The 20407-nt window shown below is 44.5% G+C and overlaps 2 protein-coding genes across 2 annotated transcripts in view; one reads left to right on the top strand and one right to left on the bottom strand.

Moving 5' to 3' along the window:
- The window catches only part of LOC110960597 (kinesin-like protein KIF13B), a 60110-nt gene extending 56093 nt beyond the window's left edge, over positions 1-4017 (top strand). Inside the window, exons 40-41 of the mRNA XM_051960567.1 lie at positions 792-2148; positions 2786-4017. Coding sequence (XP_051816527.1) covers positions 792-2148; positions 2786-3045 — 1617 coding nt within the window. The 3' untranslated portion in view covers positions 3046-4017. The remainder of the gene's footprint in view (positions 1-791; positions 2149-2785) is intronic.
- Positions 4006-20407, bottom strand: part of LOC110967532 (homeobox-containing protein 1) — a 41908-nt gene continuing 25506 nt past the window's right edge. The window contains 3 exon segments of the mRNA XM_051960568.1: positions 4006-9206; positions 14556-14639; positions 19659-19753. Coding sequence (XP_051816528.1) covers positions 9063-9206; positions 14556-14639; positions 19659-19753 — 323 coding nt within the window. The 3' untranslated portion in view covers positions 4006-9062.

Genomic DNA, 20407 nt, shown 5'->3' with positions numbered 1-20407 from the left:
ACTCAGCAGAACGCACAGAGTTTGGTAGTTTGTTCCACCATTTGGGAACAACAGAGGAAAACAGTCTGGCTAGAGATATCGAGCCGTGCTGGGCTGGAAGCACCATATTTTGTCGTCCAAAATATGGAAAAAAAGTCATAGTTCAGTATGTCGTCCAAAATATGGAAAAAATGTCATAGTTTAGTAGGAAAAAGGTGCTCAGGTATCTCAACTGGTTGAGAGGGTGACTCATAAACAGGACTGCGTTAGAGAGGCAGATTTGATTCCAGCTCATGGCCCTTTACTGCAGGTCTTTCCTGCTTTCCTGTCTCCTTCTCTACTACCTCCTGAATAAATCCAACCACTGGGTCCATAAAACAAATTAGTTCACTTTTAGTGAACTGAGCAGCCTTCTGGAGTACGGCACTCTCTCAATGCTTTTCTAGTTCATTGTGTTCTTGAGTTCCCCAGACTGAGCCACAACTCGCTTATTAGCAAGATTCTCTTCAAAACAGTCCAACAATCAAAGGGGGTCTTCATGGTCGATGCGTCCATCTTTATCTACAGTCTATGGCTAGGAGATACATCATAGTTAGTTCATTTTTATCTTAACAAGCTGTTGAAAGTTCACTTAATGCAGGCACATTTTAACAGGAAATTCAAAGTTGTAACTCCATCTTACTTCAAAGTAAAACGTTAAATGATAAACTAGATTTTATTGAGGTGTAACTCTAACAGCATTTCAGATAGGACTTAAACCATTACCATTATTATTGGTCACTTACACCACTGTTGCCATGGTTTCCTCCCAGATTCCTACTGAGGAAGTCCTTCCTTCCACAATCGAACCTGAGATCCCAAAGTCTGTCCCCCTTCCACCTCCGATCATCCCAGAGACAGAAGACTCCACGCCCAGCCCAGTGAGTGAAGCTTCCAGTGGATACATGTCCACCAGCATCTCCACCGCCACGCTGTCTGAGATATACACTCTGAGCTGGGACCTTCCTCCTTCATCTAGCAGCAGAGCAGATGGATTTGAGGCAGTGCCAGATGAAGAGGAAGAGGACACTAAAGACACACAGAGGTCCTCACCTCTCTATGTCTCCTCACAGTCTGATGCTGGTCCTGAACCTCTTCATGCCGACCAATCAGAGCCTCCAGAGTCACTGCTGGGTTTGAATGAGCAGGTAGCTGCAGAGACGACCGACCAGCCTCCATCCAACAAGAAGAACCGGCAAGAACCAGATGTGTCTCCATCAGTCCAGCTGAAGGAGGTAGAAGAACCTGATCCACTTACAGAAATAGAATCTCAAGACCAGACCGTACAAAAACACGCCACAACTGACCAATCAGAACAAATAGACAACTCTGAGAAGCTTCCAGGTTCAGTGGAGGTAGAAGAAAGTGAAACTAAATCACTGCAGATACACCCCTCTAAACCAGGGACTCTGTCTGAAGGTCTTGAGGTGGTTTCTACCAATGAGACACAAAGTGATCTTTTTCTCCACAATGAAATTCCATCATCTGCCCAAGAAGGTGAAGGTCAGATGGAACCAGTGATCCCACTGCAGCAGCAACAAGACCAGACATCTTCTGACTCTACTGAAGATCCAGCTTCAGGCCTGCTGGAACCTTTACCTACTGCTCCAGAACCATCTGATGATGCTGCTCTTCAAGGTTCATCTGAGGAACAATCAGCTTCTGAAGCCTCTGATCCAAACGCTGCCTCCATCCAGCCTTCATCTTCAGCCACGGATGACATCCAACGGGTAGCACCTTCTGAAGCTTCTGCAAGAGCTGCTGCAAGTCCTCCAGTTACTGCTCAGGCTTCCAAACCCGTCTCTTCAGCAGCAAACCCCTTCAAGATCCAGAAGGTGAAGTCCTCAGACCTGAAGTCCTTCCAGCAGATCCTGGGTGAGGAGGAGGGCAGTCTGGGTCGGACCAGCAGCCTCGGGACGGGACTCAACCTCTCAGTGCCGATGGAAAGTCTGGAGATCATCTCTGATACAGAAGAAGGAGACGCCACAGCCTCAGCTGTGCTTCCTGATTGGTTGAAAGAAGGGGAGTTTGTAACGGTGGGGGCCAATAAGAGCGGCACGGTGAGATACGTGGGACCCACCGAGTTTGCAGAAGGTACCTGGGTGGGAGTGGAGCTGGAGGTCCCAGCAGGTCAGTCGTAGTTTTTTACTGATGCTTTACATTTTGCCTTGGAATGATACAGCTGGAAATCACAATAAAATGTTTTATTTTAGTCAGTGTAAATAATAATTATTTTTTACTAGAGAACAGGAGCAGACAGGTTCAAAATGAACCACTTCATTCTGTTAGCAACGCACACAGATGATCATTTTAGCACGGACACAGTAACAAGCACAAATGTATAAATTAACCTCATAAATAAAAGTAAAGGTAAAGGGATGATCTCCAAAAACTTGAATGACTAGAGTAAAGCTGAGGTTAGGGTTCCTCCTGGTGGGTAGGACCACAGCCTGAGGCTCTTCCTAGATGATACACCTGAAGTAGATCAGCTGTAGTTCCTGGTTGTTCCACCAGGTGGAGCCTCTTACAGGTTGGAACTAAACTCTGATGTAAGTGGAGGACCTCCTGTATTTACAATCAGCCTTATCCTGATCTTCAGAGGCAGTGAAGAGGAATGGTTGGGATTATTTTACATTTTCACTGCTTTCATGGCAGTTTGCATCTCATTCATTGAAGTGAAACCATCAAACATTCTTTTAATGCCATCACTATCACCAGGCGTACGCTGCAGGTTAAAATAAATGAACCTTACTCGGTCTTTCTCCAGGAAAGAACGACGGGTCGGTGGGTGGGAAGCACTACTTCCACTGCAACCCCGGCTACGGGGTTCTGGTGAGGCCCGACAGAGTGACCCGAGGTGGAGTTAAACGGCGTCGCCAGCAGCAGCAGCAGCAGAAGCGTCGCAGCGCTAACCTGTCTGGATCCAGCCCAAACCTGGCAGCTCTCACAGCTCTGGCCAAAGGAGACGCTGGTGGAGCATCCGGCGGCCGAAGCCGAGGAGAGAACCGGAAGTCATGGAACAACTAGAGGAACCCGCTGGACACCAACTCCCCCAGCATCCTACCAGCAGCTGGTTGGTGGATCATCAGTAATTTGGTTTAATCTGGTCACATTTAAAGTCAGATGATCACTTCAACTTCATCACCTCTAACCTTCATTCCTCCCTGATGTACTCAGCAATTTAAAACTCCTCACAAATATTGAATGTTTCATCAGAAAATGTGAATGTCTTTAGGTTTGTAAATGCTAATAACTGTTTTCCTGTAGTTAATGTCATTTTTAAATGTATTTATTCCGGTGACATTAAACCACAATCAAAGCTCTGCCTCAGAATCAGCACAACGTCAGCAGATCTGCATAAACAGTTGAATATTAAGAGCAGCTGAAGTTCACTGGATGAAACTGTGAAGGTGTGGATGTTTAATCAGCTGTTTGCTGGATCAGATGCTGTATTTTATTCCTGTGCCTTTAAACACCGTCACTGCTTCCCAGCCAGCGTGCCTTACACACCTACACCGAATACTGAGTTGTTGGAAGGTAGAAAGCTGCTCTCCGGCTGTTAAGGTGGAATATTCTGCCTCTTTAATGTGTTTCTACTGTTTTAACAACTTGCACTCTTTTTTTGAAAATTCTACTGAAATTTTGCAGCATTTTTAAATCAGCTTTGTGTCTTTTCCTACTGAATGAGTGGAAATACGGACTCAAAGCGGCTTTTGTTTTGTTTTCTCCAGTGATTTGTCTGATTTCTCTGTCTGCTTTGGAGCCGGTTGATTTGAGGATACGAGGGATTTTATTTGTCGTGATGCATGTAGCGCTGATGTTTAAGGACTTCTCTACATATCTGCATTTAAGTCGATCATTCTGACCTCTTGGATGCTTATTTATTAAAGATGAAGACAGGATGAAAAGTTTTTATATTGATGATGTTCAATAAACTTCATGTCGGGTCAAAGTCTGTGTTCAGATTGAGAGATGGAAAAATAAAGCTGGTGTCATTGATATAGCTTTATTCTCTTGTACATTATATATATCATACTAAAATAAACACAAGTTAAAAAATGAACAAAGAAACTGTACAAAAAATGTATATATACTACATCTTAATTACAGAACAGTCTACTGTCCAAAAAAGGCACTAAATTCTGAAATGGGCAATACAGTAACTGTGAACATAATAGATTGGAGATTGATACAACAGCGTTCAGTCCTCTTTTCTGAGCTAAATGGGATGAGGCGGATGGCGCTTCACTTTGGGGGAAACACCAAGGACATGTGGACATGTAGACCCTGACACCAGCAGAGGAAACCTTCAGAAACGAACACCCAGACGACATCAGGCAGACAAAACCTCCTTCAGTCGCTTCCAGGTTCTTCTGACGGTTTCTCTTATTCCCCGTCCAGCTCACATCAATACTTCTGGATTAAAACTCGCTAATTGGGCATCAAAGGCAGTTCATTTAAAAGTGTCTTATAGTGAGAGAATAATCTCTAAATGCACTCTTTGTACTCTTTATTTCCCCCACACGACTGATTTTCTGAGCGTACACATTCTCAGTACGGGAACTTCATCAAACTCCAGAGAAAAACCCCAAAAATAGAAAAACAGTTCAACTGTTAACATCCAGTCGTGTTTTATCTGAACCCTCGTGTCGTCCTGCAGGTCAAAATGACCCGTTTTAAAGTTTGGAAATGTGGAAAAAAAATATTAGCACATTTTTGGTAAATCTTTGAACATTTTTTGGTGGAAAAAATGTTGAAAATGTTAAAAATCCAGAGAATTTCACTGGATTTTGGTTGATTTTTTTCTGAATGTTCTTAAAATATTAGAAGTTTCACTGATATATATGGAATCACTTTAGATATTTTTAGGATTTTTTAAAAGATTTTTACTCATTTTTTGAAAATATTTACAAGAATTTTCTTGCCAAATTTGGGGGCTTCTTTTCAAAATAAAACGTTTAAAGGAAACTTTAAGGAATTATTGGAATTTTCTTCATGAAGGTTTTGCAAATTTTCTGAAATTTGGGGAATTTTTTTGCAGAATTTTTGGATTTTTTTCAGACAAGGAAACAATACTTTTGGTTGCCGTAAATGAGGACAACAGGAGGGTTAAATATACTTTGTAAAGCTGCGATGTGCTCCTATTTTTAGATGTTTCTGAGCCCTAAAGGAGCAGTTCAGCTCATTATTTAATCGTTTCTGCAGAATTTTGGATGTCAGCAGGCAGAAAACAGCGAGTTTTCCAAAACCACGTGTTTCTAAAAGCAATAGGACAAGCTGGGCCTTTCTATTTTCAGACACACCTAACAGAGCTTTCTGAGATATTTTTTGTCCAATGAAAATCCAGATTTCACTGGAGTTTGGTGTCGTTTTACTGGGGCTGTGTTGTAGTGTGAAGCAGCTCTGTTGAAATGCTTTTTTTGTTCACACCAGCCCCGTTATTGTACGTCAGACGTCGTGGTGGGGGACAGAGACGGTTACATTTCAAGCTCAGTCAACAGCGATACTTAATTTTCATAAGGTGCATCACATCGTTCATAACATCTCTTCCTACCTCGGGTACAGGGGGACTGTTGTTCAGTCAAATAAGGGATGACAAGAATAAAACAAAACAGAAATGAAAACAACAATAAAGCATGTTTCATTTCAAAACATGTCATTCTTTTTTGTACATTACCATAAAAAATGAGTATAAATACATAGTTTAGGTCCCAGCTGTGGGTTTAAATAGAGCTTTAGCTGACTGGGAGGTATCGGACCAGCAGGAACCAGGAGATAACAGCTTTAAAACATGAGTGTGTAACAGGCTGAGATACCGGCGTCCACATCGGACCGTTTCATGAGGTTTGTGGTTGGGTTTAACCTGCTGGGTAGAATACTGTCCCAGGTCTCCAAAACCATCAGTCAGGCAGAGATTCCTTCAGAAGGAACGTCTGATGTTTCAGGGAGAAGAGTTCAATGAGAAGATCAACGCCTCCAACACGCCTACAGGAAGGCAGGTTAAAGTAAAATGAATCCACTTCAGAACCACCAGCTCACTGCTTTTTACGTTATAGGAACCGGAGAAACTATTTAATGCTAGTTTTAGCTTAGCATAAAACTCCTTAAAGCTCCTCAGGTGAAACATAACGAGGTCACTGTGACCAAAAAATACTTTCACCGATTTAAACGTCACATTTAGGCCCTCTGAAGCTCAACAGGCAAAACAAACCATAACAGTCTGTAGTTAGACTCGCATGTAGCTAACAGTCATTTTAGATATTCAGCTGAACTGCAGGATGTTTAAGCAGACGAAAGAAGATAAAAGTACGGAAACAAACTAGATGGAAGCCGTAACATCTGCACTACGTAGTATTCGTGACAGAACCACCAAAGTCTGGATCTTTTCATTTAATGCTTTTTATTTATTTCTATTATTTTCTACATGGTAGATTAATACTGAAGATGAACATTTTATTGTTTAATATCGAAGTCATATGTGTTCATTCATAGTTTTGATGTCTTCAGTATTCATCTAAAATGTTTAAAATACTTAAATAAAAACCACAGAATGAAGGAGAAGGTGTTTAAAAACAGATTTGTGAGGGGTTCTGCTCCTGGTTCTGGTTCTGCTGCTTCCATAGAGCTGTAGGATTAAATATTAGTGAAAAATGAACCCACAGTGAGAAAAAACCCAGAAACTGCTTCAAGTTCAGAAGGTGAATGAATGAATGAGATGCTGGGAGACTGGATGGATGTTCTCCAGCTTCCAGTCTGGTAGCTAAAGTTCTTATCGGTAAACCAGCTTAAAAATGATTTAGGGCTAAAAGACGAGGCTCCGGTAGAAACAAATCAGGAGTCATGACTGTAATTTCAGTGGTCAATGAGATAAATCTGATAAAAACACTTAAAAAGCGTTTATTTTCCCTACGGACACGGTTCACCTGCTACAGAGCAGATCATTGATTTAACTGAACGTGCTTCATAGAACCACTATCTTTGGCATTAAGGATTCTAAACAGAAGAATTCTTTAAGAGGAGATTCTCCTTTAACGTGCACAGACGGCATCCATCTTCTCATGGAACTCTAGAGGTGAATCATTTCCCATTATTGTGATTTCTTCGCCCTAAATCCAGATTTATGGACATTAGTCTCCAATAAAACATGAATCTGTGACTTCAGAGTAAAACATCATGACTTTCAGCCAGAGATGATTTTGGAAAAGTTCCACTCAGGGTAAAAAAAAAACAAAACACCAACAAACAGTGAAAATAAAGTCTAATATCACCACTTTACATGTCTTTGATTGGGATTCCCTTCACGGTGATGATTTGACCTTTGAGGCTCTATAGATACTGATTTTAAAAACTTCTGATCTTCTTAACCGTTTCCAGTGGATTTAGTCTAATTAGATATTTAAAAAAGCTCATTATTTAGGCTAATATAAAGAGGCAGCGTTCAGACGTAGTAAATATCTCGGGGTATTTCTGGTAACATCTGTACCGACAGGCCTGCTGCAGCGTCCAGGCTTCAGAAACCTGCCAAAGGAGTCGCTTTGGATCAACACCTTCAGATCAGTCTTAGCTTAGCATTTAGCATCTTTTCCTTTGGCATGGATGACATTAAAAAAAAAACAAAAAAAAAAACAAAAAGCACATTTCCCCTTATTAGATAGCTTAGAAACTTTGATTATCACACTGATCCTAAATTGATCCTTTCAGCCTGAATAACAGCGTCACGGAGAGCTGAGAGAAGAAAGTAAATCAGATCTGTTTATCCAGGATAGAAACTAAAGCAGATGTGTTGATCCAGACACCAGATAGAAACTAAACCAGATCTGCTGCTGCTGGATAGAAACCTGGACGTCAATTCGGTTTTTTTTACGTGTGCTGAAAGCGTTTTCTTGTGCACGGAGTAATTTATCAGATCCTTGTTTCTTCTGAGTGGAATTAAGGCGACTTCTCTTTTTCAACAGACCATTTTGGATTTTTTTAAAATTGTCTTTATCCAGATTAGCAGCTCTACTCCAGGGAACCAGAGAAATGATAGATCTAGCGGCTAGAACAGCGAACAGACAGTTCCATCTGCGATAAGATTCCTGCTGAGACGGAGGAAGCTCCCTTCATCCATCTGTTCCCCGAGACGACGGCTGGAGGTTCTTCATGAACTGCACGATGAAGAGGCGGACTGGAGGGTGACATAGCAGGTAGGTTGGTAGGTAGGTCAGAAAGTAGGTCAGTAGGTAGGTCGGTAGGTTAGAGAGTAGGTCAGTAGGTAGGTCGGTAGGTCAGAAAGTAGGTCAGTAGGTTAGAAAGTAGGTCGGAAAGTAGGTCAGTAGGTAGGTAAGTAGGTAGGTAGGTAAGTCAAAAGGTAGGTAGGTAGGTCGGTGGACAGATCGCTAGGCAGGTCGGTAGGTAGGTCAGTAGGTAGGTAGGTAGGTAGGAAGGTAGGTTAGAGAGTAGGTAGGTAGGAAGGTCAGAGGGTAGGTAGGTTGGTCAGTCGGTCGGTAGGTAGGTAGGTTGGTCGGTAGATAGGTAGCCACCATGAGGTGAGTGAGACTGAGAACCATAGAACCATATATATATATATCATATATACAGTACACGTTATTTTCTGAGGTTGACGTTGAGGTGAGATAGACTGAGGAATCGGCTCAGACAACCAGGCTGGAAGAGGGAGAGCTAAAGGGGGAGGCAGAGGGGAGAGAAGAGGTATCCTGTGAGGAGAGAGAGTCCCAGACAGCGTTGTAGGGGAGGTTAGAGAGGTCTGGGTCCCCCTTTGTTTCTTCTGTCCACAGAGGAGGTCCTATAGTGACCCGTGTCCTCCAGCTGAGTCCATAGGGGTGGTGGAAGGGTGGGGGGTAATTACTGTTTACATGGACCACAGGGAGGAGGGGAGGAGGAGGGGGAGGCAGAGAGAGAGAGAGACTGGCAGGGGGCTGGTTTACTAAGAAGCATTATTTTTTTAAAGCCCCTCCGCCTCCATCTCTTTAACGCCTTTGTTTTCCCTTCGGTTGTCTTCGTCCCCCCGGTTCTTCCTCCTCTGGTATTCCAGCTCCGGTGGTTCATTCGTCCTCCAGGGACTCGGTCTTGATGTCGTTGGGGACCCCTCCGGTTCTGGACAGGGCCAGGATGGTGTGGTTGACGGCAGCCATCTCCACGGCCAGAGAGATGGGGTCCTGGTGCTCGCTGTGGGCGGCGCTGTCGTCCTAAAACCAGACAGGAAACACAAAACACGGAGTTTGTGTGTTTACTGCTCTGTGGTTGTTCTAGTTTTCTGCTGCTAGCTAACTCCGGTGTAATTACTTTTAATTGTATGCCATCACGGCAAAAAACTAAACTAAAAAAAAACAACAACAAAAGACTAGTGAACACTATAGCTTTGGTGTGTACTGAAATGGAGACAGATATGGGTCAGAGTCTAAGACTTGACTGTGTTTAAATGCTAAAGGTCTTCAAAAATCACCAAGAGAAGTCAGCTTTCAGAAGCAGCAGGATTTATTGTCGACAGAAACCCAGGAGTACTTCTTAGCAGTGATTAAAACCCCAAGAAAAACCAGAGATACTGAGCTGTGCTTCATCTTTAAGCTGTGAGAGTTGGTCATTTTGTTTTTTGTCCCCTGTCAAAATGCCACCTTATCGTGGTAGAAGGGTTTCGGTGTCTCTGTGATCCTGGGAGCTATGCTGTCCGGGGAATTAGCCCCTGGTAGGGTCTCCCAAGGCATATTGGTCCTGGAGGAGAGACCAGACTAAGAGTGATTCAGGGATACCGGAGCCTTCCCCTGGAGCCAGGCCAGAGGGAGAGCTTGTCAGTGTGTGTCTGGTGGCCGAGCTTTGGGGTCTCGTGGGGCTCGGTCGGGCACAGCCCTAAGAAGGAACACAGGGCCACCACCAAGTAGGCCCACCACCTGCAGGGCAGGAAGTCAGGGTTGGGTGCTATGCCAACCAGGCAGTACGCAGGAGTGGGCATCTGGGCACACCACCCCCTGGTGGCGTAGACTAGCTCTGATGACATGGAACGTCACCTCACTGGCGGGGAAGGAACCAGAGCTGGTGCGGGAGGTGGAGCAATACCGGCTAGATATAGTTGGGCTCACCTCTACGCACGGCAAGGGTTCTGGAACCAGAATCCTGGAGAGGGGTTGGATTCTCTCCTTTTCCGGAGTGCCCAGAGTGAGAGGCTATGGGTGGGTGTGGGGAAACTCAGAGCCCCTGGCTGAGAACCAATTTGTTGGAGTTCCCCCTGGAGAACGAGAGGGTCACCTCTCTGCAACTTTGTGTTGCAGAGGGTTAAACTCTGACTGTTGTTTGTTCTTAAGCACCAAAGTTCAGAGTATTCGGCCTTCTTGGAGTCTCTGGATGGTTCCTGGAAGAGGTACCACCTGAGGACTCCATAGTTCTCCTGGGGGACTTCAACACTCATGTGGACAACGATGGAGAAACCTGGAGGAGGTGATGGGGAGGAACAGCCTGATCTGAACCTGAGTGGTGTTTTGTTTTTGGACTTCTGTGTTATTCACAGATTGTCCAGAACGAATGCCATACTCGAGCATAAGGTTGCTCGTAAGTGTACATGGTACCAGAACACCTTAGGCCAAAGGTCGATGATTGACTTTATAGTTGTATCATCAGACCTGCGGCCGTATGTTTTGGACACTCGGGTGAAGAGAGGTGCAGAGCTGTCAACTGATCACCACCTGGTGGTGAGTTGAATCTAATGGAAGACTGCCAGACAGACATGGTAAACCCAAACGTGTAGTGAGGGTGAACTGGGAACTGGTGGAGGACCCTGTTTCTGAGGTTTTCAACTCCCACCTCTGGAAGAGTTTCTCCTGCATCCTGGGGGAGGTTGGGGACATGGAGTCTGAGTGGTCCATGTTCAAAGCCTCCATTGCTGAAGCAGCTGTTAGGAGCTGTGGCCAGAAGGTTGCTGGTGTCTCTCGTGGCGGCAACCCAAGAACCCACTGGTGGACACCAGAGGTGAAGGAAGCCATCAGGCTGAAGGAGGAGGCTTTTCAGACCTGGCTAGCTTAGGGGTCTCCTGAAGCAGCTGACAGGTACCAGTCGGCCAAAAGGTCTACAACCGTGTCCCCCGAGGGGCTCTGTGGAGGGTACCGCGGGAGTATGGGGCACCAGGCTCATTGACACGAGTCGTTCGGTCCCTGTACAACCACAGTGAGAGCTGTGTCCACATACTCAGCACAAAGCCAGACTCGTTTCCAGCGGATGTTGGACTTCTCCAGGGCTGTCCCTGGTCTCTGATCCTGTTTGTGGTCTTCATGGATCTCAAGGATCAGCAGGAGTGAGGAAGGTGTCCGGTTTGGGGACCTCAGGATCACATCTCTGCTTTTTGCTGATGTGGTTCTGTTGGCTTCATCAGACCTTCAGCAGCACTGGAGCGGTTTGCAGCAGAGTATGAAGCAGTGGAGATGTGGATCAGAACCTCTAAGTCTGAGGTCATGATTCTCTGGTGGAAATCAGTGGATTGATCTCTCTGGGTTGGGAGGAGTTGCTTCCCCAAGTGAAGGAGTTCAAGTATCTCAGGATTTTGTTCATAAGTAATGTGAAAATGGAGCAAGAGATGGACAGGAGGATTGGTGCAGCAGCAGTAATGAAGGCATTGTATCAAACCATTGTGGTAAAGAAGGAGCTGAGCCTCAAGGAGAAGATCTCAGTTTACCATCCATCTACGTTCCAACCCTCACCTATGGTCATGAGCTCTGGGTAGTGACCCAAAGAATGAGATCGAGGATAGAAGCATTTGAAATGAGCTTCCTCTGTAGGATGTCTGGGCTCAGCCTTAGAGATAGGATGAGAAGTTCAGACATCTGGATGGAGCTCAGAGTAGAGCTGCTGATCCTTCACCTCTAAAGGATCCAGTGGAGTCATACCAAAACCACTTCAACTGGCTCCTTTAGAGGTTTTCTGAACATGTCCGCCTGGGAGGAGACCCTGGGGTAGACACGGAACCCACTGGAGGGATTATGTATCTCATCTGGCCTGGGAACGCCTCGGGAAGAGCTGGAAAGTGCTGCTGGGAGGAGGAACGTCTGGAATGATCTGCTTCATCTTCTACCGCCACGACCCACCCCCAGATAAGAGAAGAAAGTGGATGGATGAGTCGGTCATTTTTCCAGTCCTATAGAGCGTATGATAAGAGGGACAGTTTTGACACCATTCTACTTTTCTAAATCTATTGGTCAGATCATGGCATCAGGTTGTCATATTTCACCTCGAGATCTCTCCCTACAGAGGACATTAGAATATCATTAGGTCATGTTTTAGATAACATGTCCAGGCATGTTCAAATGCATCTTATACCTTTATGTATTGTTGAGTTTCCTTTACACCTCTATAAAAGTTATATAGCTTTAAGTTCACACTGTTATGTTTTGAATTATCCACCATACCACAGTTCACACCAACAGTACATGTTGTACTTTATGATCTTCCAGCTGTGTATGCGTCCTCCACAGATACACATCATCAAACAGCAGTCATTACTAGAATATTCATAATTATGTATTTTATACAGATGTTTTAGCTCTGGTCTTCAGTCTACTACCATTTGCCATAATTGTATCATATTTTACTTTTAGCACATCGTATCCAAAAAATACTACAAGACTTATGCTGGGTTGTTTTGGAGACTTGGATTGTCACATGGATGCTAAGTGTAAGTGGTGTTAAGTTCTTCTTTAACCCTGTGAAGCTTATATCTGAGCTGGATCTGAAAGGCATCATTGGCTTGTTTTTTGTTAAATTTACACTGTTTATCAGAACCAAAAAGTAAAAAAATAAACTTAACAATTGACAGACTTTCATCAGTCCAGTGCCCTTCTGAAGGGATTTTTTTTTTGAAACTTTGTCATATGGAACAATGAGCATGTTTGAGTTGTCTCCATCCCCTCCCTTTCTACAGAGCTGCATGATTTTATATTGCAGCAAGAAAGAGTCCACAGTGAGTAAAATTAAAACACACAGGAAGTGCTTGGTGTTCAGAGAGTTAAAGGGTCCTGTGGAGGGTTATGGATTCTACAGGAGGTTCTTCAGTCATCCATCTGATGGAGCAGACCTGCTCCTATTTTAATCAAACCAACAGTTTGTGTTTTACTCAACGACCATATGCTCACACCTTCTGTGTAGACGAGACTTTGGAGGAGTTCTGCAGCAGAACTGTGTTTAAAACAGTATTCCTGTGTTTGTTCTGCGGACTCTGGTTCCAGGATCAGCTGCTGAACTCAAACCCTAACCCATTAACCCTAACCCTGCTCTGGATTCCATCAGTCAGGATCTTTTATTCTTTCTAGATTAGCCATCTGGGAATCATGGACAGTAAATATTAGACACTGCAACCGCCTGCTGGCACTACAGAAAGTTAACTTTATGAAACTATGCAACAGAATATGTACTTCTAGAAACCGAAAAGCAGAACGCTGCACCTTCCAGTGTGAATGAAGTGAGAAGTCTGATAGACCTCAGAGACAGAGTGAATGAATCTCAGTGAGAAATACTAGTGAACTTCCAGCGCTGACGCTAGTTGCAGAGTTTAAGTGTTTTTACAATTATTTCAGCTTTTTTGATCTTATAGTTTAAACTAACCTTTAATGGTACTAACCTGCCTGTTTGTCTGTTTGTTTACGTAAGCTGCTGAATACTTGAATTTCCCTTAGAATGAATAAAATATCCATCCATCTACAGTCTATCGTCTATCTACCTATCATCCATCCATCATCTATATATCTATCTATTTACAGTTTATCGTCTAGCTATCCATCCGTCAGCTTCAGTGTTGTAGTTTTTTAGGTTGTGTAGGTAGATTTGCCTGCAATGCTCCTGAACGCTGCAGCTGTGGTTCATTTAGTTATACACGTATGTTCGTGTTATTTAATTAAGCTTACATGTGCACATGGAGCACCTGAACAAGGTTATGAGGTTGTGGAGAAGTTTAGGACAGACAGAATACAAGAGAAAAGGCCTGTACGTTCCATATTTAATTCAGAGTTATGCGGTGATAAAAGTGATACAAAAACACTGTGAGGTCCAACCTTCTAAAACTGGCTCTTTATTCACATCTACTGGTGCTGATTAACGGGGACTCCTGCACTCCTACAGCACAAATACTCCTGAAACACTGTCTAAGGCCCAGAGCTCTGTACAACATGTGAGATATTTTAGGTTCAAATTTACGGCTCTGCTGCTCATAACAGATCTTAAACTGTACTGCAGTGAATGTTTCATAGGTACAAATCTGTCTAAAGAACTTGTATTGGACACAGAGAACATATTTAAGTGACAGGAGCCAGAAAATCAGCGAGCAGTGACACCAAGCATCTAATCACCTCCTGAGTGACGTGCCGTTTGATTACTGTATGCAGCTTTTAAAGAAACGCAATCAGAGCATTATTGAGGTGGAGGAGGAACGACCTCTTTAAACCTCCGTCTGTTCAGCTGTCAGAAATATACATAGAATAATAACAGCATGACTGAGAAGCTGAGCAGACGTGACTCTGCTCATCTAAACCACTGATTTAGGGCATGAATGTGGGTGTGGGTACCTGTGTGGGTGAGGTGGGCTCCAGGCGATAAAGGCCAAACGGTCGGCTCAGAGGTCTCTTGTCAAAATACGGGAGGTCACACGCCTGGAGGGGTTTCAGAAGACACGATTACTCAGATCATGCAACTCAAGAAAGGCTTCACAATATGCACAATTACTTCTACTGTCTGACAGAAGAGCTGAAAAACGGTGTTCATCACTCCAGGTCTGCAATCAGGAGCACAGCAAGACAGCTTAAATGAAAAAAATACTCTACAATAACACTAATAATACACATCAACTGTACTTCAGGTTAGTTTCCATTGGTTACAGAAAAGGAGAGTGATAATTTGGTAATTAAGCTGCAACTGCTCCTGAAATAGAGAACTTTCTGTCTTCTTTGTGCATTCAGTGAAGGATATATTCATCTTTGTCTTTCTGTGTGAACAGTGAAGTGCCATCGAGGCCACAAGGTTCACCGCTCATTTCAATTATTAACAGCTTTCAACACATGCAGAATAAACTAGACAATTTCCGCTGGCGGAAATCGCAGGAGGGGCTCTGGCCGGGCGCCCGTCGGGCCCTCGCGCAACCCCCTTCCGGAGAGGTGTATTTCGGCGTTTTTCGGTCCGTCGCAGGCTTTTATTTTGAAATTGTGCTGTGCTTTTATTTTGAAATGCAGAGACAGGAAGATCTCACCTGGTCAAAATTTGGATTGGAGTTACTCTAAAGGCTGTGTGAAGCAGAGAGGTTTTTGTTAGCTGTAAAATTAAATGTTCGCTCACATCCTGTGCATGTCCTGGGGGCTACGGCCCCCCCGTCCTTAAAACCTAGAGACGCCTCTGCAGCACTGCTTCTCAGCTCCAGCGCCCAACGTCGCGTTCTGGCGCTAATTACGGGCTAACCGTGAATGCTAGCTCAAAAGTAACCGGCTGTGAAGTGGCAGGATGAGTCACTGAACAGGTCGGTACGTTTAATGTTTCTGTAGAGTGAAAAATGACCGAGAAACGGCAGTTTTAAAATTGCTGTGTGTGAAGCAGCAGGAGGCTTACATTTGCATTGAGCCTTATGGAGCGCGATGGCGATTCCCACGTCAATTAAGAGCAGGCACGTCACGTAACAATGTGCCAGGTGAATAATGTCGGACTCATGAATACAGAGAGTGTTCACTACAGTCTGTGAAAGGATTGTCCGTGTAGCATGTACCGTTTGGCCAGGATGGAGATTTAACCCCAAAAACACACGACAGATTTCTTCTCTCTGCACACTGTAGGAGCAGGGCAGCAGATGCTCTGAGAGGGGATTTTTTGTTCAACCAAGGGGTTTTTGGAGGCTTCTCCATGGAAAACCATAAATCCGACCGTCACAATATATACATGCCTGAAAAGAAGAGACTTGGGTTTTTTTAAGACTAAAATGAAGTGTCTAGGCGAAAGTATGGCGAAGCAGTGGCGTTGTGAAAACAGGTGACTTTTAAGTCTGAGTGATTCAGTCGCCCCATTCATTGTGTATGTGAAAATCAATGCAGTTTTTTGCTCATAACTCTGCCAAATATGAATGAATGTCTTAGAAAAGTCATAGACATCGATTCCCGATAAAACCGCACGAGCTGATATATAATTTGTGTGTGATTTCTCAAAGCCCTAGGAGGAGTAGCGAGCCAAAGTTTTAGGCGGAAGAAGGATAATATTAACTTTAAGAAACCCCGCGGGAGAACAGTAGTGGCTCTGGCATGCCCCATGCCCGAGCCCCTAAATACAGAAGCAGTGAAGGCCAGCAGAGCACTGTTTAGGTGAAATAAACATGTAAAATAAGATAAGATAATCCTTTATTACTCCCCGTGTCCGGGGAAATTTCCCATGTTACAGCAGCACACATCATACAGTAAAGCAACAATAGCAACAATAAACAACAACAATAGAATGATAATCATAATAACAATCACAATATGTCCAGGAGTGTAGGAAGGGAAAGGTGGCTTATGGAATGATGTAAAGTACGAGAGAACTGTGCAGATTATGTGGTAAGGGATTGTGTGAAGCAGTCCATTTTTGTGTAAACATCATCCAGTGATGCTGGTGTTATAAAGTCTAATAGCAGATGGAATGAATGACTTGTGATAGCGTTCCGTCTTGTAGGTTAAGTGTCTCAGTCTGCTGCTGAAAAAGCTACTTAGAGACTCCACAGTGTCATGCAGTGGGTAAGAGGGGTTGTCCATGATGGATGTGAGCTTTGCCAACATCCTCCTCTATGGAGTCCAGGGAACAGTCCAGCACAGAACCGGTCCTCCTCACCAGTCTGTTCGGTCTCTTTCTGTCCCTTTCAGTGCTCCATGCTCCCCAGCAGACCACTGCATAGAAAACAGCAGACGCTACCACAGAGTCATAGAATGTCCGGAGCAGAGTCCTGCTCACTCCAAAGGACCTCAGTCTCCTCAGCAGGTGGAGACGACTTTGGCCCTTCTTGTACAGGACCTCTGTGTTGTGTGACCAGTCCAGTTTGTTGTTGAGGTGAACACCCAGGTATTTGTATGAGTCCACTATCTCAATGTCCAAACCCTGGATGTTCACCGGTGCAGTCTGAGGTGTCCTCCTCCTGCAGAAGTCGATGGTCATCTCTTTCGTCTTATTGGCGTTGAGCTGCAGATGGTTTAACTCACACCAGTCGACAAAGTCAGAGATGACTGTCCTGTTCTCCAGCTCGTCTCCATCAGACACACACCCAACAATGGCTGTATCATCAGAGAATTTCTGGAGGTGACAGCTCCCAGAGTTGTAGTGGAAGTCCGATGTGTACAGGAAGAAGAGAAAGGGAGAGAGCAGGGCCCATGCAAGAAACCTTTGAAATGTAAAGGCTGAAATGGTGCATTCTGGTGAACTCTGACACCTAGAATTCTTTAAACATGAAGGCTTAAAAAAATGTCTGTATGGGACCTTCTAGGCACCCCCCAAAAACAGCACAAAGTCATGTTAATGTGATGAAACCAAATATTTATACTGGATTCAAATTTGAATGAGCCACATGAAGTCATCACTGTGTGTGCTTTCTGATTGACCATGGGAGTGAGCCTCTTCTGTTGAGGAACTTGTGGGGCAATGCCACTGGGTTGTTGCACGTACACACTACTGATCCCGTATGTTTGGTCCTGTTGTCGCGTCTCTTCCCTCTGCCGGGTGAAAAAATTGCTGGGCATTTGGTGGTTAGAGCGCTTTTTGTACAATTTCCTGGCATGATTTTTCGTTTTCATGCGGTCTATCAGCGCTTGGCATCCTCTGTCGCTGTATTTTGTCTCATCGTCGCACACCATGCACCTCGCTTTCCCAGCTACATCTGACTTTGGATAATGCTCTCCAATCGTTGTTTCCAACTCGTGCTTTTGCCAGCGCACTGTTGACAACTACGTGCGATCCAACCCTATACCCCTTACACCCCATATTTTTTTTTCTCATCGAATTTGGGCGATTCACGTTGGGTCTCAAAATTGATACCTCGATACGTATCCGCGACCAAATAACATGCCTGCTCTTTGTACTCAGATCCAAAAACCCTTTTCTTCTCCTTCAGCAGGGTCTTCGGTTCTGAGGTCACCCAGGGTTTGCTGTCAGAGAAACACCGTACTTTCCTGGTCGGTACGATGTTCTCTGCACAGAAGTTAATGTATTCAGTGATAGTGTCTGTCAGTGTGTCGATGTCCTCCCCATGTGGACCACACAGCACATCCCAGTCTGTGGTCTCAAAGCAGTCCTGCAGCACCTCAGAAGCCTCGTCAGACCACTTCTTCACATACTTTATGGTGGGGGGTTGTGTCTTCACCCTTGGTATGTAAATGGGCTGCAGTCTCACCAGGTTGTGATCTGAGCAGCCCAGTGGGGGAGGGGGAGGAGCTGTATGCATCTTTGATGTTTGCATACAGTAGGTCCAGGGTTTTACTGTCTCTGGTCTGGCACGTCACGAACTGTGTGAAGGTGGGGAGAGTGGCAGAGAGCGATGCATGGTTAAAGTCTCCTGAGATGATGATAAGAGACTGAGGGTGAGATGTTTGCAGCTGGGACACTTCACTGTGGATGAGTTCACAGGCTGCAGCCGCATCAGCTGAGGGGGGGGGGGGGATGTACACAGTAACAGCTATTACATGTGAAAACTCCCGGGGCAGATAGAACGGACGCAGACTGACTGCCAGTAATTCTACATCCTTAGTGCACAGCCGCTGTTTTACGCTGATGTGTCCAGAATTACACCATCTCTGGTTCACATACATCACCAGACCTCCTCCCTTCCTCTAACCGCTCTTCTTTACGTCTCGATCCGCTCTGACTAGGTGGAATCCATCCAGAATTAATAATGAGTCCGGGGTCTGTTTGTTTAGCCATGACTCGGTAAACATCAGGATGCTGCTTTCTCTGTACTCCCCCTTCTGTCCGGTCAGCGCCGCCAGCTCATCCATCTTATTCAGGAGAGATCTAACATTTCCCATGATCACAGATGGGACGGGCGGCTTGTAGGGTCTCCCCTCCTTCCGTCGCTTCGCCCCAGCCCTGCATCCCCTCCTTCACGTCCAGAGCTCTGCTGGGATGTCGTGAAGTCTCTTCCACGTCAGCTGTGGCTGCCTGGCCTGGCTCAGCGCTAACAGCTGATCTTGACTGTAAACAATGGAGCCGTGTTTGAACGGCTCGCCTGCTGAGAAACTTAAAAGTTCTGAAATACAGAGTAGAAAAAGTAGGGGAAGCACCATTTGTACATCCATTGCTGCCCTGTACAAATGCGGTGCACCCACTTGAAGAACAGAATAAAAGGAAAGAGAAAAACTACGAGAAATATCTAAAAACACCTGGAGTTAAGAGGAGCTGCTGTAACAGGCTGCCGCTGGCATGGCGCCAAATGAACAGAAGACTAAACTACTGTCTCTTATGGAGCTTTTATCCATGCACAGTGTGGAGATGAAAGATGGTGAAAGTCTGATCCATAAAAGCATGGAGACACCATAGCTCCAAGACAAATTAAAACCTGACAGAGCACAGTAAAATAAAAACATGAAGCTGTGATATAAGAGGTAACGACCATTTCTCCTGCCTTTAGCTCAGCGTGGAGGATAAATCTGATTTGAGGCTTCAGGGATCCTTTCTACCTGCTCTGAGAAGTCGTTGCCATCGATGTCGTCGCTGTTGGAGTGTCCCCCTGGACTCTGGACATCTATCCCATGACTCTCCAGGATTGTGGCTTCTTGGAGGAAGAGGACGAACCATTAGATTTATGATCAATCAATACATTCTCTAGAACAGTGATTCCAAGCCAGAGGTTTGTGGAGAGGCGGCTAAAAGACATAGACTATAATAGAGAATCAGTGGAAACACCTGACAAATACCACAACTGAACTGTTACCTGGTTAAGAGCTAAAGGCACTGAATAAATGGCAGAAATAGAGAGGTGGTAGTTCAAGCAGTTAGCAGTCTGATAGCTAAAAGTATGAGATAAGGTCAGGGTATAAACCAATGAAATAGCTACAAGGAATGGATAAATGGTTCAGTATTTCTCTGAGAGTTGTTGATAAATGGTTCCAACAGGGAAATGATGGATGGTTTGCTAAAGCTAGTGGTAGAAATAGCTAAAACAATGGCTAAAAGGGTTGGTTAAAGTGATGGATAAATGAAATATTTATCCTAAATGGTGTAAACAACTCAAAGGGATAAATACAGGGTTCAATCATAAAGCTAAAGCACACATACCTAAAACAGTTAATGGGCAGTAATGGTTCATTATTTATCTAAAAGCAGTGGACTGATGGCAGCGTTACTTATCACTGACTGTTTCTGACGTACGACAGGTTTTCACAGTGAAGTTTAACTTTAGGAACTAAAATGTCTTCACTTTAACATC

This window comes from Acanthochromis polyacanthus, chromosome 16 (genome assembly GCF_021347895.1).
Source record: "Acanthochromis polyacanthus isolate Apoly-LR-REF ecotype Palm Island chromosome 16, KAUST_Apoly_ChrSc, whole genome shotgun sequence".
In the NCBI taxonomy this organism is placed as follows: domain Eukaryota; kingdom Metazoa; phylum Chordata; class Actinopteri; family Pomacentridae; genus Acanthochromis; species Acanthochromis polyacanthus.
Note: the sequence above shows the minus strand (reverse complement) of the source record. Positions and strands in the feature narration are given on the sequence as shown.